Source organism: Scyliorhinus torazame, chromosome 15, assembly GCF_047496885.1.
Source record: "Scyliorhinus torazame isolate Kashiwa2021f chromosome 15, sScyTor2.1, whole genome shotgun sequence".
Classification (NCBI taxonomy): Eukaryota; Metazoa; Chordata; class Chondrichthyes; order Carcharhiniformes; family Scyliorhinidae; genus Scyliorhinus; species Scyliorhinus torazame.
This window is the reverse complement of record NC_092721.1, coordinates 181,100,761-181,119,974: the sequence shown is the minus strand read 5'-3', so window position 1 is coordinate 181,119,974 and position 19,214 is coordinate 181,100,761. Positions and strand designations below refer to the sequence as shown.

Below are 19,214 nucleotides of genomic sequence, written 5' to 3'. Positions count from 1 at the left end.
AGGGCAATTTATCATGGCCAATTCACCTAACCTGCACACCTTTGGACTGTGGGAGGAAACCGGAGCACCCGGAGGAAACCCATGTAGATAAGGGGAGAACGTGGCAACTCCACAGAGTCAGTCACCCGAAGCTGGAATCAAACCCAGGTCCCTGGCACCGCAAGGCAACAGTGCTAACCACTGTGCCACCCTGCTGCCATGGAGCTGCACACATGGAATATTTCCTCAGGCGATTAAACGGTTAAAAACATGATGGTGTAGATTGCATTTGATTTGATCAGCGGGCAGTTGGCTTTTTCATGTTGTTTTGCCTTCTTAAATTATTCTACATAAACATCTCGTTTGTGATAGAAAATCCATAAGAGTCATAACCAGCAATTTATTTGCAAGGAGAAAACTGAATTTCCTCGAAGGTGGCTGGACTGCTCAATTGCCACAGTCTCATATTATAAATGCAGAGTGATGTTTTTTTTTAAATGACTTCTTTCGTCACTGTCTCCAGTTCTTTACGTGGCTATGCTTCATTGCTAACAAGATTTAGCATGTTTGATTGAAACTACAATGAAGGCATCCAAAAAGAATTATTCCAGTACTGTTTTCCATTTCAAACTTTCTAACCAGATCAATGAATCGTTACACTTATTTACTTTTCAGTGTTTATGCAGAATCTGGTACGTCCACATGCTCACTCTACTAAGTGCTTGCTCAGAAGGATTTTATATGGTTCATTTGCTTCCATTTCGTTTGTGCACAGTATCTAAAGCATGAAGGATCTCCTCAGTGGAACACTGCTGATAGCCTGCCTGTCACTTCTCTTACAGGATTACACGATAACTATGTATTTCCAACAGTACTGGAGGGACAAGAGGCTTGCGTACTCGGGGATACCTCTCAACCTGACTCTAGACAATCGAGTGGCAGATCAGCTCTGGGTGCCTGACACGTACTTCCTGAACGACAAGAAATCATTTGTGCACGGTGTCACGGTGAAGAACCGGATGATCCGCCTTCACCCCGACGGAACGGTGCTGTACGGACTGAGGTTTGTGCCGCATGATTGGAACCTTCTTCACTGGCCTGGCAGTTTACCAACGCTCTTGACGTTTGCATGTTGAGGAGGCAGCTCCCACTCTGGCAGACTATGTTATGTAACCCTGACCTCAGGCTGGAGAGGAAAGATCCTGTCGCAAGCACGTGGCTCCGCTCTGTGCCTCTTATTTCATCTCCCCAGTGCCATCATCAGTCAGCTTCTATCTGGTCAGGCTGGGTATTCAGTCTCAGGAAAGCCCCGCAGTGACTGTAAGTCGAAAATGGGGGAGGAGTGTACGTATGCATATGAATAACACGTAACGAGATAGAGAGATTTCCCAGGCAAAATAATTAACCATTCATACATAATCTATGGAATTCTGGTTTAATTCCCTCCAACCTCCGGACTGTCGAATCAAATATTTTTTGTCCCTTCGGGCCTGCTCTGTCATTCATGATGATCATGGCTGATCGTCCAGCCCGATTGCCTGTTCCGGCCTTCCCCACCCCCATATCCTTCGGCCCTTTTCGCCCCCAAGAGCTGCCTGAACCTGTTTCTGTGAAGGAACCTTCTATTGAAATGAATGGAAAATCTTATAGAAAGATCTCCGCCCCGCACAGTAAACACCTCAGTGTCACCCCCAACATAATAATTATCAGCCTACAAATAGAAAAATAAATCCCAATCCCAAAATGGGCACTAATGAAGACAGCCAGACTGCCAATGCTGGGAAATTGAAACAGCTGTATAATTGGTTTGAAGAATTATAAAGGAAAAATAAGCTGATTGCTGGAGCTAACTAGTGGCTTCAGGGAATCGTTTGATGGCTGTTTGCAGATTTTTCTGAGGGGACGAGAGTTAAAGTAGTAATTACCATGATCGTGGTCGTAATTGAATTTTTTTAATAACTGAAGAGAGCTTTATCCCTCTATGGATTTCTGCCGTTGTGTTCGAGAGAGAGAGATATGCTTTCAGGAAGCTGGGATTGCTGAGAATTCTGCAAAGCCAAAATAGACTCATTTCTAACCAGCCCTCAAAACTCTTTGATTTGCAGATTTTCTAGAATCACAACCACCCACCCAAAAACTGCTTGTTAAGATAAGTAGTCCACTCTCTTGCTTGGCCCCGTGCTAAACTATGCAGGCTAGTGGTTCACAGTTTTGATTCCCAGAGTGTGCTTGTTTTGACATTCGTATCAAAGATAATGTTTGAAATGATAAAATTGATGACAATCGCCAAGGTTAGGGAGGAAGAGGAATAAACTAACTCGGGTTCCTGCCCCTGATTTCTGTCCACCGCCACCAGCTGTAAAGTCCTCATGATGAGCCGGGATTTTTGAAAGGGTTCAGATTCCAAGCTGGAGGTGGGCAGATGTGCAATGTGGTGCCACCAGCCTCTGTCCAGTTCCCCACCCTGTTCCCAACCCTGAGCCACTTTCGATAAGGAGTCAGGCCTGGAGCCATAGAAGACAGCTAATTGAGGTCAGTGAGGTGTTACAAAACCCTGGGCAAGTGCACAGTCAATTCCAACCCCACTTGACCCAGAGTCACAACACAAGTTAATTAACCAATAATTCTTGGAAAAATACCCAAAGTCTTTGGCCCTTCCAGTCACCAGGTTTGTAAGTTTAAAAACAATTACTGTTTATTTATAACAAGAACTATAATGAATTATTACCGTGGGGCAGCACGGTAGCACAAGTGGATAGCACTGTGGCTTCTCAGCGCCAGGGGCCCAGGTTCGATTCCCCGCTGTGTCACTGTCTGTGCGGAGTCTGCACGTTCTCCCCGTGTCTGTGTGGGTTTCCTCCGGGTGCTCTGGTTTCCTCCCACAGTCCAAAGATGTGCAGGTTAGGTGGATTGCTGTGCTAAATTGCCCTTAGTGTTCCAAAAAGGTTAAGTGGGGTTACTGGGATACGGGGATAGCGTGGGGGTGTGCGCTGAGGTAGGGTGCTCTTTCTAAGGGCCGGTGCAGTCATGATGGACCAAATGGCCCCCTTCTGCACTGTAAATTCTATGAGTCTATGCAGCAAATACAACTGGTTAACTATTATCTAATTCCTGATTGGGCTATCTAAAAGTGTGCACTTCAAGCTGGTCCACCGTTATGAACTCAACTGCGCTTTGGTTGAATTAGAATAGGAATTTGCCACACAAATGAGGAAAATCTGAACATGGGATGGGAAAAGTACCCACAGGCACAACTGAACCAGATCCTAAGCATGCAGTTCCCTGTAAAAGGCAAAGAAAAAAGCAACCAACCATCTTAAGAACATTCTCCCCAACTGAAGCTAGGGATAACACATAACGCCTCTTAACTCAATAATTTACCCTTTGTAACTGGGAATGTCCTCCTCATTCAGAAACTTTTCAAGCTCCCTTTCAGCAGACAGGTAGTCAGTCCATAAGAATCCCTCGCTTTTCTAACCTTTTTTATGATTGTGATGGTTCACTGTTAAAAGAGTTACGAAGACGAAATCAAAGTTGCCTTGATGTGAACAAGTTATTTGCTTAAATCTCCAAGCAGCTTAGATCAGTAGTGTTGTGATAGTAACTCTGGAGCAATATCTGGATTTCGATCAGTTCTGCAGTTGACGTTTCTATCCCATAAGAGTTGGTTGAAGTCAGGATTCAAAATATTCCAAAAATATAAAAGGTTGAAAACTTCAGTATATCTAAAACTTTGCGGTGACTGAAACTAAGGCATTGCTTTTTAAAAAAATTTAGCGTACCCAATTCATTTTTTCCAATCAAGGGGCAATTTAGCATTCAATCCACCTACCTTGCACATCCTTGGGTTGTGGGGGCGAAATCCACGCAAACACGGGGAGAATGTGCAAACGCCACACGGACAGTGACCCAGAGCCGGGATCGAACCTGGGACCTCGTGAGACTGCAGTGCTACCACTGCGCCACCGTGCTGCCCTAAACTAAGGCATTGTTGAAGACAAGTTTGGCCAATTTTCTCCATCCCAATGAGGCGACCCTCAGAATAAAGAGATCAGGAAAACCTGTGACTAACAACAACAACTAGAATTTACACAGCGCCTTTAACAATAAATGATCCGAAGGCTCTTCACGGGAGCACTATCGCTAAAATTTTACATCGCACAACAGAAGAAAATTGAGGTGGAGAGGCAGAGAAATTTAGGGAGGGGATTCCAGAACTTTGGGCCTTTGCAGCTGAAGGCCCGGCTGCCAATGTTTGAATGATTATCATCAGGCCAGAATTGGAGGGGTGTTGAGGGAGCTCAAAGGGTTATGGTGAATATCACAGAGATAGAGAAAGAAAACTAAATTCCAAATATGCTGAAGGCAAGATTTGAAGATAAAGGCGTCTCCATGGTCACCGACATGACTAATGGCAGCCTTCAGAGAACATACGCAGTTGAGCATTAGGAGATATGGTTGAGATGGCCAAAGGGGAGAGCGGGGGTGGGGGGAGCTCAAACATGATACAAATTATTTGGTGAAATGTTTCTTTCTTCACACCAGTACAAAGGCATCCCTGTGGAACATCAGGAAGATAATGAGAAGATCAAAATCTGAGAACAATCGTCTCAATAAAAAAGCCAAGGGTATAGCCTCAGGATAAATAGAAAAGTACATGTTTCGTTCAAAGCCTGAAAATTTGACCAAAGATATGCTTCAGTATCTCACGTTTTTGATCACGTTTTTTATAATTCTAACTGGAAAACGCTACTGTTGAACATTGAGGTTTGGGCATGTTGTAGTAATATAGATGGGTATTTAAATAGAAGATCTATGCATCAATATTTTAAAAATTGTTATTGCAGCCTACAGGGCAGCACGGTAGCACAGTAGTTAGCACTGTTGCTTCACAATGGCTATGGTCCCAGGTTCGATTCCCAGCTTGGTCACTGACTGTGCGGAGTCTGCACGTTCTCCCCGTGTCTGCATGGGTTTCCTCCGGGTTCTCCGATTTTCTCCCACAAGTCCCGAAAGACGTGCTATTAGGTAATTTGGACATTCTGAATTCTCCCTCAGTGTACCTGAACTGGTGCCGGAATGTGGCGACTAGGGGATTTCCACAGTAACTTCATTGCAGTGTTAATGTAAGTCTACTTGTGACAATAAAGATTATTAAAAGATTGTTCAACTTCAACTAAATGAGAAATTAAGATATACGCAGATGAAGATCAAAAAAGAAATGAATAATATTAAAGATAGTTAGCACCTATTAGGAATGACGAAGAACATAATTTCTTTACTAGGTCTAAGACTGACTTAAAAGCCCACTCGCAACTGAATCAATCAGATATTTGAGAAGTAACCTAATAACCAGATCCTTTTCTGACACTTATTGAATAATTTTCTCCAGTGATAACAATTGCTCTTTATGGCATAGCTATATTTCCAAATATACAAGTTACTTCAATCAGCTAGAGATTCTGGATTTGTAATCAGCAGTACCATGTGCAACCTATTGTTAGTGTCCCCGCCAAATGCAACCCAATTTGTGGTATAGATAGGGGAAAAGAACAACTTTTGGAGATAATGTTTATCATTGAGTGTTGAAAATGCATTCTGATGACTGCAGCTGTGAGCTGCCCAACGCTTGTAGCTGAAAAATTAACTGGTGGAAAGTGGTCATTGGCAATGGCCCTGTCCTGACATGGGTAGGCCCAAGACACATCTGGTATTGGTGCAAAAAATACAAAAAAATGCTGGACAAATTCAACAGGTCTGGCAGCACCTGGGGAGAGAGAAACAGAGTTTTGTGAGGGCCATGAAGAATCCAGCACGAGTTGAAGGATAGAAAGAAATAACATTTATTTACAATAACATATATATATACACACAACAGCAGCAGCAGGAGCTCCTTGCTGCTCACTCTCCTCTAGCTGGTTCCAAACTGGCCAGCTTTATTTCTGCAGGGAATCTGCTAATGATTTCTCCGCCACCCTCACTGGGGAAGCTCATGCTCCCAAAGGATTGTGAGATTGCCATTAATCCCCAGCCAGTGGTAAGCAGGTAGATTATAACATCCCTCCCCCTCCAAAGTCCAAGGAATCCACCGAAGATCCTGGCGAAGGAGGGCGTCGGACTCGTTTTGCCGCAGGCCGGTCACCATTTGCACAAGGCGCTGGATCGGGCGGTGTGTAATGAGATGGAGAACGGCGCTTTCGTGATGAACGGCATAACGGTTGTACATCCACTGCCCGTGGACTCGAGGATTCCCTCTCCGAGGCGTCCTGTGTCTCCATCTCAGAGTCGGAGTCCGCTGCCTCAGTCATCTCGGCGTCTATATCTCCACGCGGTTCTGTAACGACCTGCGCAGGCTTTGAGTGAGGCACCAGTGGAAGATTGTGAGGACTACCTTCCTTGTCTCTGGTCTCTGCGGCTGTAGAAATGAGCTCCGGGGGCGGGGAATCTTTGGAAGGGATGGTCTTCTGGACCGATCGTGGTCTACATGCTTGCGCTGAAGACGACCCTGTGCTTGCACCTGGTAAAAGATAGGGCCCGTTCGACGAAAGATAACGCCAGGGATCCACTGGACACCACCAGCAAAATTCCGAACGAACACTGGGTCACCGGGCGCAAACTGTCGAATCGATCGATGCCGAGAAAAAACATGTCCCTGCCGTTCTTGTGTGCGGCGTACTTTTGCGCCAATGTCTGAGAAAATCATGCAAAGGCGGGTGCGAAGTCTCCGGCCCATTAGGAGTTCCGTGGGAGCTACCCCAGTCACCTCATGTGGGGTGGTCCTATATGAAAACAAAAAACGAGCCAGTCTCGTGTCCATTGACCCAGAAGACTGCTTCTTTAGGCCTCGTTTGAATGTCTGCACCGCGCGCTCCGCCAACCCATTTGAAGCCGGGTGGTAAGGGGCAGTGCGGACATGGTGCATGTCATTCATCTTCATGAACCTCACAAACTCCTCACTTGTGAACGGAGTGCCGTTGTCCGTGACCAGCACCTCGGGGAGGTCATGCGTACTGAAAGACAAACGCATCTTCGATTGTTGCGCCTACCATCTTATGCACCTCCAACCATTTAGACTGGGCATCAATTAATAGAAGGAACATGAATCCTTGAAAAGGGCCAGTGAAATCCGCATGCAAGCGCACCCAAGGCAGCCCTGGCCATTCCCAGTGATGTAGGGATGTGACCGGTGGAAGCTTCTGATGCTCCTGGCAAATGGAGCAGTTTTGGGCCACCTTCTCAATGTCGGTGTCGAGGCCTGGCCACCAGACATAACTCCGGGCCAACATTTTCATTTTGGTCACACCCGATGCCCATTGCGCTTAGTATCAGCTCCTGTCCTTTTTCCGGGACAATCACACACGTCCCCACAAGAGGATATCGTCTTCCACACTAAATTCTGACAGCTTGGAGGAAAATGCCTGCAACTCGCCTGGGAGCTGTCTATGCTGCCCACCATACAGGACTATGTGCCGAACCTTTGAGAGGACTGGCTCCATCTGGGTCCACTCACGGATCTGTGATGCTGTGATAGGCAAGGTGTCCATAAAATTTAGGGTTGCAACAACCTCACCGGTCGTGGGGGTCGACATGGGGCTGGTTGATAAAGGCAATCGGCTCAGTGCGGTGGCATTTGACATCTGGGTTCCTGGTTTGTCTCCAGAGAATACTCGTAGGCAGCGAGCAACAAAGCCCAGCGCTGGATCCGTGCGGAAGCAATGGGCGGTATTGGCTTATACTCTCGGAAACGTCCGAGCAGAGGCTTATGATCAGTCATGATAGTGAAGTGGCCGCCATACACGTACTGGTAGAAGCGTTTCACCGCAAAGACCACCGCCAGGCCCTCCTTCTCGATCTGCACGTATTTCTTTTCCGCTGCATTCAATGTGCTGGAGGCGAAATCTATCGGCCGCTCTGCCCCGTTCCCGATCTTGTGGGACAGGACAGCCCCAATACCATACGGGAATGCATCACATGTGATGAGCAAAGGCTTTCCAGGATCATAGTGGGTTAGCAACCCAGTCGACGACAATTGTTGTTTTACCTGCCGGAAAGCGGTTTCTTGCGGCTGACCCCAAACCCTGGTGTGATTCTTCTTTCGCAGAAGGTGCAACAGGGCCAGTGTAGTTGCCAGATTGGGGAGGAACATCCCGTAATAGTTTACGAGGCCGAGAAAAGAACGAAGATGTGAAGAGTCAGCCGGGGCGGGGGCCTGTTGAATTGCTCGCACCTTCTCTGCGATGGGGTGCAAACCTTCGCGGTCCACCCGATAACCCAGGTAGACTACTTCCTTCGCCTGAAAGACACACTTTGTGCGACGTAAACAAAATCCAGCCTCTGAAAAGCGTCTAAGGACAGCCTCCAAATTTTCCAAATGTTCCTGCTCCGACGTCCCTGTAATCAAAACGTCGTCGAAGTAGTCAGCGACATGTGGTAAACCTCTCAAAATGCCTTCCATGACGCGTGGAAAAATAGCGCAGGCAGAGGATACCCCAAAGGGCAACCGTGTATATTCATAAAGGCCCCGATGTGTATTAATCGTTACCTATTGGATTGGATTTGTTTATTGTCACGTGTACCGAGGTACAGTGAAAAGTATTTTTCTGCGAGCAGCTCAACAGATCATTAAATACATGGGAAGAAAAGAGAAGAAGAGAAAATACATAATAGGGCAACATTACAGAAACAATGTAACTACACAAGCACTGCCATCGGATGAAGCATACAGGGTGTAGTGTTAATGAGGTCAGTCCATAAGAGGGTTATTTAGGAGTCTGGTGACAGTGGGGAAGAAGCTGTTTTTGAGTCTGTTCGTGCGTGTTCTCAGACTTCTGTATCTCCTTCCGATGGAAGAAGTTGGAAGAGTGAGTAAGCCGGGTGGGAGGGATCTTTGATTATGCTGCCCGCTTTCCCCAGGCAGCGGGAGGTGTAGATGGAGTCAATGGATGGGAGGCAGGTTCGTGTGATGGACTCGGCGGTGTTCACGACTCTCTGAAGTTTCTTGGCCGAGAGGCAGGGTCCAGCTCCGACTGTAGGTAGGCGTAACTCATATCTAATTTCGTGAACAAGAGTCTGCTTGCAAGCTTTGCGTAGAGATCCTCTATGTGAGGCATTGGACATCGGTCGAGCCGGGAAGCAGTATTCTCTGTAAGTTTATAGTCGCCGCACAAGCGAACTGTGGCATCTGGCTTCATTACAGGTACAATTGGTGCTGCCCAGTCAGCGAAACTGACGGGCCTGATAATACCCAAAGTCTCCAAATGAGTGAGCTCCCCTTCTACCTTCTCGAGCAAGGCGTAAGGCACCGGGCGCGCCCAAAAATAGCACGGCTTGGCTTCTTGTTCGATTTTGATATGGGCTACGGCCCCTTTTATTTTCCCCAAACCGGGCTGGAATACATCTGGAATACGTCCTAGCACCTCAGTCAACCCTCCAGAAACTGTTTAGAGGATGTGCTGCCGCAAATGACGCAACCAGTCCCGACCCAACAGGCTGGGCCCGTGGCCGCACACCACGATAAGTGGGAAACGCCCCTCCTGGCGTCCATAAACAACAGGGGTCATCGTAGTTCCTGCAATGTCCAATGGTTCCCCCGTATAGGTAGCCAACCTGGCCTGTGTGTCGGTTATTGTAAGGGTCTGTATACCCTACTTGATGCGGTCGAATGTCCTCTGGGCGATCACGAAGCCCGCTGCGCCAGTGTCTAACTCCATCTCAAGTGGGTGACCATTGATCCATACTGTCACCTTAATGGGGGCCACACGGGGAGCTGCCACACAATGCAGCTGCAGGCAGTCATCCTCCGTCTCCACGTCCTTGGGAGTAGTCGCCGCAGGTTCATCCAAATGGAAGGTACTGCCCCTGTGCTGTCTCCAGTTTCTGTTGCAACGACGGTGCCTCTGGCGCCCCCAGGACCAGCGTCCGCGATGGGATCGGCGCCCACAAGTCTGACACGGACATGGCTCCTCATCCATTGGTTCTGGAGAAGGCTCCCTTCAGGGAGGAATGTCCGATGACCACTGGCGTTGATCCGGACGTCGCCTCCCTCAAGGTACCGCAGGGGTGCAGGGGGACACTTTCGGATGGAAGGGGTTGCGCCCCAAGGCATGCACCTCCATTCCCTGTAGCTCCTGCACTCCCCGTTCTGCGCTCTCTCGGGTCAATACTATTCGAATGACCTGCTGAAAAGTCAATGTTGGCTCCGCTAACAACTTTCTCTGGGTGGCCGCATTGTTAATACCGCAAATCAAACGGTCGCGTAACATTTCTGACAAGGTCCCACCATAGTCACAGTACTCCGCAATCCGGCGTAGCCTGGATAGAAAATCAGCAAGGGATTCCCCTGGGGTCCTCTCAGCCGTATTAAACCGGTAATGCTGGACTATTGTGGACGGGGTTGGGTTAAAATGTTGCCCCACTAAGTTCACAAGTTCATCAAACGTTTTCGTGTCCGGCGCAGCTGGGTACGTAAGGCTCCTAATCACCCCAAACGTATGCGGGCCGCAGGCGCTCCACCTGGCGCTCGTTTTCGGTGATGTTGTTTGCCCGGAAATAGTAACACATCCGTTGTGCGTACAGGTTACAGCTTTCCAGCGCAGTGTCAAAAACATCCAAACGTCCATACAGAGGCATGGGGCGGGATTCTCCGACCCCCACCGCCAGGTCGGAGAATTGTCGGGGGCTGGCGTGAATCCTGCCCCCGCCGGTTGACAAATTCTCCGGCACCGGATATTCAGCGGGGGCGGGAATTGCGCTGCACCAGTCGGCGGGCCCCTCCCGGCGATTCTCCGGCCCGCGATGGGCCGAAGTCCCGCTGCTGGAATGCCTGGCCCACCGGTGTGGATTAAACCATCTTTCTTACCGGCGGGACAAGGCAGCGGGAGCGGGCTCCGGGGTCCTGGGGGGGCGTGGGGCGATCTGGCCCTTGGGAGTGCCCCCACGGTGGCCTGGCCCGCGATCGGGGCCCACCAATCCGCAGGCAGGCCTGTGCCATGGGGGCACTCTTTTCCCTCCACCTCGGCCACGGTTTTCACTGTGGCCGATGCGGAAGGGACACCCCCCCTGCGCATGCGCAGGGATGACGCAGCAGCCGCTGACGCTCCCGCGTATGCGCCGACTCCCGCCGGCCGGCGAAGACCTGTCGGCCCCAACTGGCGTGGCGGCAAAGGCCTTTCCCACCGGCTGGCAGTGCACCAACCACTCCGGCTAGCCCCTCAAGGTGAGGGCTTGGCCCCTAAAGGTGCGGAGAAATCCGCACCTTTGGGGCGGCCCGACGTCGGGGTGGTTCAGGCCACTCCATCCCGCCGGGACCCCCCGCCCCGCCGGGTAGGGGAGAATCCCGCCCCTGGTGTAATAGAAAACAACTTCCAACCTGTATTCAACAAAAACCCAGGGAGGTGGCTTCAGCAGTGTAGACAGCTATTCACTTTAACCCTCGTCGCCAGTTTTGTGAGGGCCACGAAGAATCCAGCACTAGTTTTAAGGATACAAAGAAATAACATTTATTTACAATAACATATATATGCAAAAGCAGCAACAACTCCTTGCTGCTCACTCTCCTCTAGCCGGTTCCAAACTGGCCAGCTTTATTTATGCAGGGAATCTGCTAATGATTTCTCCGCCCACCCTCATTGGGGAAGCTCATACTCCCAAAGGATTGTGGGATTGCCATTAGTCCCCAGCCAGTGGTAAGCAGGCAGGTTATAACCCAGAGTTAAACATTTTGAGTTCATATGACCCTTCCACAGAACCGAAAGGGGATAGAAATAAGATGAATGATATGCGTGGAGACAGGGCGGGGAGGTGGGGCAGAATGGAAAGTCAGTGATAGGTCAGGTCTTATTGGGACTGCTGGTTAGGTTGCCTGTCTACCTTGGTTTCTTGAGCGCAGCTGGCCTGTCAGCTTTCATGTTGCACCTGCCAGTTTTGAAAAGGAGCTTCTAACGGCAGAGAGGTTTACAAGAATGTTGCCAGGGCTAGAAAAGTGCAGCTACGAGGAGAGATTGGGGTTGGGGTTATTTTCCTTGGAACAAAGAGGGCTGAGGGGTGACTTGATTGAGGTGTACAAAAAATGATGAGAAGTGGTAGAGTGGACAGGATAAAATTGCCTCCCTTGGCGGAGAATTCGAGAACCGGGGGCGTAGATTTAAGATAAGTGGCAGAAGGTATAGAGGGGCCATGAGGAATATCTTTTTTACGCAGAGGTGGTGGGTGTCTGGAATTGATTGCCTGAGTTGATGATGGAGGCAGAGACCCTAAATTCTTTTAAAGTGTACCTGGATCTGCACCTTACGTGCTGTAAGTTACAGGCTATGGACCGGGTGCAGGAAGGTGGGATTAGAAAGGGCACCTAGGTGTCCTCGGGTTGGCATGGACAAGATGGGCCAAATGGCCTCCTTCGATGCTGTCACTTTTCTATCGTTCCAACTCTTTGCATAAATAAAGGGAGGAACACCCGTTTCCTGCGTGGACTTTGAATGTCACTCTGGGCGCGATTTAACGGAAATGAAACAGAGTCCAATGTCGGGCGCGTTTAACCAGGTGTTTCCCGGTGTTGGCAGCGCCAGGAACGACCCTGCTATTAAACGGGACTCTGCTTCATTTCTGGGCCTCGGTGAGGTATGCCCAGCGAGGCCGCTATGAGTCCCATTTCTTGCACTAACGAGCTCCGCTCATCAGTGCAGCAAGTGAGGTGCATTTTTAAATGACCCCCTAATCTCTAGACCCCCACTGCAGCCTCCGGACACCCCCAACGTCCCAACTCACCAATTGAAGGCTCATTGAGCCCCCCGCACCCCCCCTCATTAGGACAGGGCACCCCCAAGGCCCGATCCCCGGCACGGGCAAGATGCCACCTGGGCACCTTGGCAGTGCCAGGATGGCACCCGGTAGGTCTCTTGCGAGATTTACCGGCCACGTCGCTTCCGAATTGGACGGGGCGCTGCCGTTAGATTGCGCCCCTGAGTTTCCAGCTGTTTTTCCCTTCCTGAATCTGGGGAATGTGCGATAGGAAACTGTTTTTTAAAAAAAATTAATTCCTGGAAGGGGAGCGTTCACTACCATGGCCAGCATTTATTGTCCTTGAGGAGGAGTGAGCCCAGTTTCTCGAATCATTGCAATCTATGTTGTGTAGGTACAGCCATCTTGCTTTCTGTAACAGCTGGATACAATTGAATGACTAGGCCACATCAGAGAGAAGTTAAGAATCAACCAGACAGCTGTAGAGCTGGAGTCACATGTAGGACAAGCCAGGTACAGACAAATTATTTCCTCCCCTGAAAGACACTAGTGAACCTTTTGGGATTTTACAACAATTCAGCAGTTTGATAATTATTGTTTATAAAGTAGCATTATTCCACACTTGCTAATCAATTGAATTTAAATGTATCCCCAACCCCTCCTGCAGGGTTTGGACTCAAATCTGCAGAACGTTCGCCGAGATTTTCAGATTACTCAGCTACTAATATTATCACTATGCTATCACCTGTTATATACTGGGGCCCAATTTCAGCATCTTCTGATCTGCACAGACCAATGATGCAGTAGGTAATTCCTTTACTGCCAAGACTATTGAGAGAACTGGATAATAATGCAATAATACAGGTCAAGGGTGCGTGGTAATGATCAGAGAATAGACCAAATTATATTTAAATGTTCTCTATTTTGCTTAATTATATCTTTTTTTTAAAAAAGCACAAACTAATGCCTCCATTAGGCTGAAGGTGCTTACCCAGAGGAGCCGAATGCTGTGTTGAGATGCACTCTCCACAATCTGCCTTTTAAGTTGACTTCTTTGCTGATGTTCATCTTTAATGCATGATGTAGCTTTAATCCATGCTCGTGTATTTTTGACACAAATGTGTTTTTCTTTAATTATTTAACAATCAGAATAATAGATGAGCGACTGCTGTTTCAGTTCTGTCACTCAAAGCATGAATGATGCGATTCGTAGACTGCTTCTGATGGCTTTCTGTGACTCACTGTGAAAATTGGAATTCCCCATATTGGTGCAATATTGAAAAAACATAATTCTGAAGTCTGCAGTAAGAATTAATTTCAGGGCTCTTTGGTCGTTTGCAGGCTAAAAGTAAAATTATGAAATATTTAAGTGCATAGATTAATCCCTTCAATCTTTATTTCATAGCTTGCAGCCCTGTTCAACCTAGCCTTTTCAAAATGCCTTTCTAAATACTCTTCGTAATGCAGTCAAGGAAAGCCCTCCAGGTTCTGTTCGCTGATTCTCAGAAGAGCAACACCGATGTGCCAGGAACTGTTCCCAGTCTTATGGCTGAAAGTTGAAAATTAACAAAGGTTCCTGCTTCTGACTTGTTTGCCAGTGCAGACACCTAGTGAAAGTGTGAAGGTCATTATAAACTAACTTGCTGAGCAAGAAATCCACAGGGTTGGGCCGAATGCCTGTTTTTATATCCTGCCCAGTAGAATTCATCATTGGCTCCATAGGAGAGTGAGGTGCAAAAAATAGCTTTGCCCCAATCCAATCCATTTTCCAATGGGTGGGTTATCTTAAAATTTCCTGCTCAGCACCCTGTGGGTATACATACCTGAGAAGGATTGGCAAATACAGAGTAGGGTTGAATCAGGTTTTCCTGCGATGGACTCTGCAGTTGAATAGCATGTTGCTATGCACTGCAGTCGCTTGTGTATGAAAAATGTCAATGCATATCGGGTTCTGGAGAGATGTTAGCGAATGGATTAGCACCAAGGCGTAAGTCGCCATCTTCAGGGGACAAGAGGTAAGAGAGAAACACAAGTCCATCAAAGCTTTTAATGGGAAGTGGATGGAAGTTCATGCGGGGGTACTTTCTATTTGAAATACTCCCCCTGTGGCGATGTAAAAACCATGTAGTTATCAAATATGTATTACCATTTTGAAGCAAAACGTCAATCCAAAAATAGAACTCCTATTGTCACGGCCATTACTGTTTCCCCAGGGGTCCCTTCAGTGATGCCACTATGGGTTGGATCCAGCTAATTGTCTCCAATCATATTAAGGTGACATGGCAACCGCAGACAGACGTAAGACCCAAGCCAGGGAATAGGCACTGCAGTTATGGCGGATTTCCACCCAATCACATGATTTGCAAATTCCACTTGAAAGACATACATGGAGGTTCATCGGATGGCATACTCTGATGTGTGTCTGCCGCCAGTACTTCTGCCAACCAAGCTGAGTGTAAACATTACCAAATTCAAGTTACTGCTTTGAAATTTCACCCGATAGTGCAGAACCATAATAGTTAGCGACAGGACTTTAGTTGGTAAAATGCCAGGACATAGGCAATACACGATGTGGAGATGCCGGCGTTGAACTGGGGTGGGCACAGTAAGAAGTCTTACAACACCAGGTTAAAGTCCAACAGGTTTATTTGGAATCACTAGCTTTCGGAGCGTAGCTCCTTCATCAGGTGACTCACTTTAACCTGGTGTAGTAAGACTTCTTAATAGGCAATCCAGGTTGTAAAGGTCCAGATGGAAAATACTGTATTTTTATTTACTCTTTCATGAGCTGTCGCTGGCTAGGCCAGCATTTATTGCCCATCCCTAATTGCCGTGGAGAAGGTGGTGGTGAACTGTTGTAGGCTCAACAAAAGTGCTTCTAATTTTAGAGGATGCAATTGAAATGAGAAAATAGGTGTGGACAACAACAATTTAGTCAGGATTATACTGGCACTTTAGCGAGAGTGAAATTCTCAGTGTTACGTGGATTCAGCTGCAACTTGTTGAGAGTAGCCAGACCTGAGGGATAGAAAATGGGGCGGGATTCTCCCTTTGGGGGACTAAGTCCCCACGCCCGCCGGAAAACGAGCGAGAATTACTCCGAACTTTTTCCTCGGGGCTAGTAGGACCCCGGCGTGTGTCCCGCAGCTCTTGTTGCCGGCGGGGCTCTGCTGTACAGACCGCGCAGCCGTGCCTGCGCACGGCAGCCGCAAGTGGGTCCGCGCATGTGCGTGCACGGCCCACCTTGGCACGGGCGCCGCTGACATGGCAGAGCCGCACATCGGCCCCGCGCGAGAGGAACATGGGTCGCTCCCAGATCGTGATGGCCCGCTGATCGGTGGCCCCCTGGTGTCCGATCCCCACGCCCCCCCCCTCCCCCCCAACCATAACGCCCACATCAGCCGCAACTCCAAGTTCCCGCTGGGTGGAACCACACTATGACCGAATTTTTAAAAATCAAGGGAAATGGAAGCTGCAGATTTCTTCAAGAGTTTCATTAACTCCATTTTCTTACCTTTGAGATGAAAAGTCCCTTCTACCTGATAGACTGGACAGCAATACCCATGCTGCCTTGTCCAGTGATGTTTTAAGGAGGTAACAGCGAGGGTAGACAATGGTAATGCGGTGGATGTAATTTATTTTCAAACAGTCTCTGGTAATTTACCCCATCATGGACTAATAAATAAGGTCAGAGAACGTGGAGTTAGGAGACAAGTGGCAGAATGAATTACCAGCTGGCTTCAAGACAGAAAGCTGAGTGGGAATAAAGGGTAATTATTTGTGGCCGTAGAAGCTGGTGGTGGTGTTCCGCATGGATCCATGCTGGGACACACATACCTTTTGGCACATGGGGAAGACATCCCACAAGGTAGTGTGACCAGGAGAGCAGGATTTTCCCCCTTTTCTTTCATCTTTGCCACCGCTGCACCGTTAAGGCGCTGGGACTCGGAGCATAATTCAGTTTGTTGGACATGTTGTTGCCATTCTGTTGTTCACTGCCATTAAGGGCAATGCTGCCATGTTTCAAGAAGTCCTTTGTTTGACAATGAATGTGAGATAGTGCACTTTGGTTGGAAGGATAGACACTTGTTACCTAGAATGTGCAAGTCTAAGTAGGGAAAAGGTACAATGGAATCTTGGAGTACAAATACGTCAATCACCATAAGTTGACCATAAGCCTATAAAAATTGAAACCAAGCGATGGATTTTAGTTCCGGGGGATAGAATTGAAAAGTAGGCAAGTTATATTAAACCTGCATCGAACCGTGGTTACACCACATTTAGAGTACTGCCTGCTGTTCTCATCACCACCATAGTATAAAAAAATATATAGAGTCACTGGAGAGGGTGCAGAGAAGATTTACTAAGATAATACCAGAAATCCATGCATACCGTATTAGGAAAGAATGAACAAACTCTGTCTCTTCTCTCTCGAAAAAAGAAGGCAGCGGACAAAAGAGACCTTTAAAGTTATGAAGTTTTTTTGATAGAGTGGATACAAAGAGAATGTTTCCTTCTCGGGGTCATCAATATAAGATAGTCACCAAGAAATCCAATAGAGAATGTAGAGGAAAGGTTTACACCCAAAGTGGTAAGAATGGGGAACTTGAACCAGAGGAAACGATTGACATGAGTGGCATAGATGCATTTATGGAGACACGAGACCAACGTGGGAGGAAGAGTGGAATAAATGGTTATGATTGTAGGAGCTAGATTCTCCGGTCCCCCAGCTGCATGTGCCTCGCCGGCGGGCTGTTCGCTGGCAGCATGAGTCTACACTCCCGCCACTTACCAATGGGATTTCTCATTGAAACCGCCCCACGCCACCAGGAAAGTCATGGGAGGGGTTGTGCTGCCAGTGGGAAAAGCAAATCGCAATGGCCAGAGAATTCCAGCTCAAATTTAGATGAGAAAAGATGGGAGAAGTCTCAAGGGGAGCTTAAGTACCACGTGGACTGGTTGGCCTGAGTGCTCTGTTTCTATTCCATGTCTCCAGGGCGGAATTCTCCAGTCATTTGCTGATGGCGGGATACTCTGTTCCTGCCTGCAGTGCACCCAGGCCCTCCGGGTTATCGGCAGCGCGGGACATCGTCAATGGGAAATCCCATTGACAAGTGGCGGGAGCAGAGAATCCCGCCACCAGCGAATGGCACGGCCAAATTCTCCGTCCTTGCTAGCAGAAATAGCAGGGTGGCCTCGCAACAGAGAACCCCAGCTCCTATGTAATCCTATGCAAAACCACAGATCTTCAACCTTATTCTTCACCTTCAAGCACAGTAATCAGCAGGATGGAGTCGCAACGCACGATCAGAACTACTTTGTACTGTGGGGAGCTACGCCCACCGGAACTCACCATTGTAGGGAGAGGTCGGGAAGCCATTTACAAATGGCTTCCTGATGTCCAAGGTGACTGACAGAATCCCCAACCCCCTTCCCCCAAGCCCGAATGCAATATGGGAGGGTCCTGGCCCCCCCGCCAACCCCGACCCCATACGCGTGCACAAAATATGCCAGTTTGGCACCTTGGCAGGGCTTATTGTCACAAGTAGGTTTCAAATGAAGTTACTGTGAAAAGCCCCTAGTCGCCACATTCCAGCACCTGTTCGGGGAGGCTGGTACGGGAATTGAACGGTGCTGCTGGCCTGCCCTGCTTTCAAAGCCCGCGATTTAGCCCTGTGGCACCTTGGCAGGGACCAGACTCAAACGGCGCTTGCCTGAGGTCTCTGAGGCAAAGGGGTTGAATCCCAAAGCCTCAGGTGCCTCGGGAATCTGCATATTAGAGTAAGGCTTACTGCCTCACTCTAATATGCAGATTTGCTAAAATGTGGGCGGGATTCACATTGCACCGTCTCGTGAGATTGCGTTGAATCTCGCAAGGTGTTGCGAGCCGGGTAAATCCCAGGAGCGGGGGCTCCCCACTTTCAAAGGCCACGTTGCGCCGCTGCTGCTTTTCCGGTGTAGCATGGCCGTAAGACCATGCCCGTTAACTCTGCGTCTATCAGCACGGATGCTGCCAGGCCTGCTGAGCTTTTCCAGCATTTCCTGTTTTTATTTCAGATTTCCATCATCCGCAGTGTTTCCTTTGGTTTTACTTTTTTATTGCCTCCAGAAATGTCACGAAAACTACAGTTTGGACCCCGTGTGTATATTAGCTCATTTTAAATTTGGAACTTATGGGTTCATGGGCCCGTTTTGTATGGGAAAGGGATTTTAACGAGCATGAACTACGACATTGCATTGAGAGCAAGTGCTGTCAGTTTATCATTAGTAGCAGACGATTGGCCCCAACAACCATCCCAAGCATAAAATAAATCCTAAATTGGTATCACAGTTGAAGGCACAAATTACACCCTAAAAAGGGATAGTAGCCAAGGGGCTAATAAGAATGAAGAGGTTAAAGAAATCAATATCAGCAGAGAAAAATGGCAGGAGAAACTTAAGGGACTAAAAGTGACAACTCCACAGGACCTGATGGCCTACGCCCCAGGATTTGTAAAGAG

The 19,214-nt window shown here is 48.2% G+C and overlaps 1 protein-coding gene across 4 annotated transcripts in view; it reads left to right on the top strand.

Annotated features, from left to right (window-relative positions):
- Positions 1-19,214, top strand: part of gabrb3 (gamma-aminobutyric acid type A receptor subunit beta3) — an 896,267-nt gene that overhangs the window by 771,285 nt on the left and 105,768 nt on the right. For all 4 annotated transcript variants that reach the window (XM_072477220.1, XM_072477218.1, XM_072477217.1 and 1 more), the window contains one exon: positions 822-1,042. In XM_072477220.1, the coding sequence (XP_072333321.1) occupies positions 837-1,042 (206 nt within the window). In that variant the 5' untranslated portion in view covers positions 822-836. The remainder of the gene's footprint in view (positions 1-821; positions 1,043-19,214) is intronic.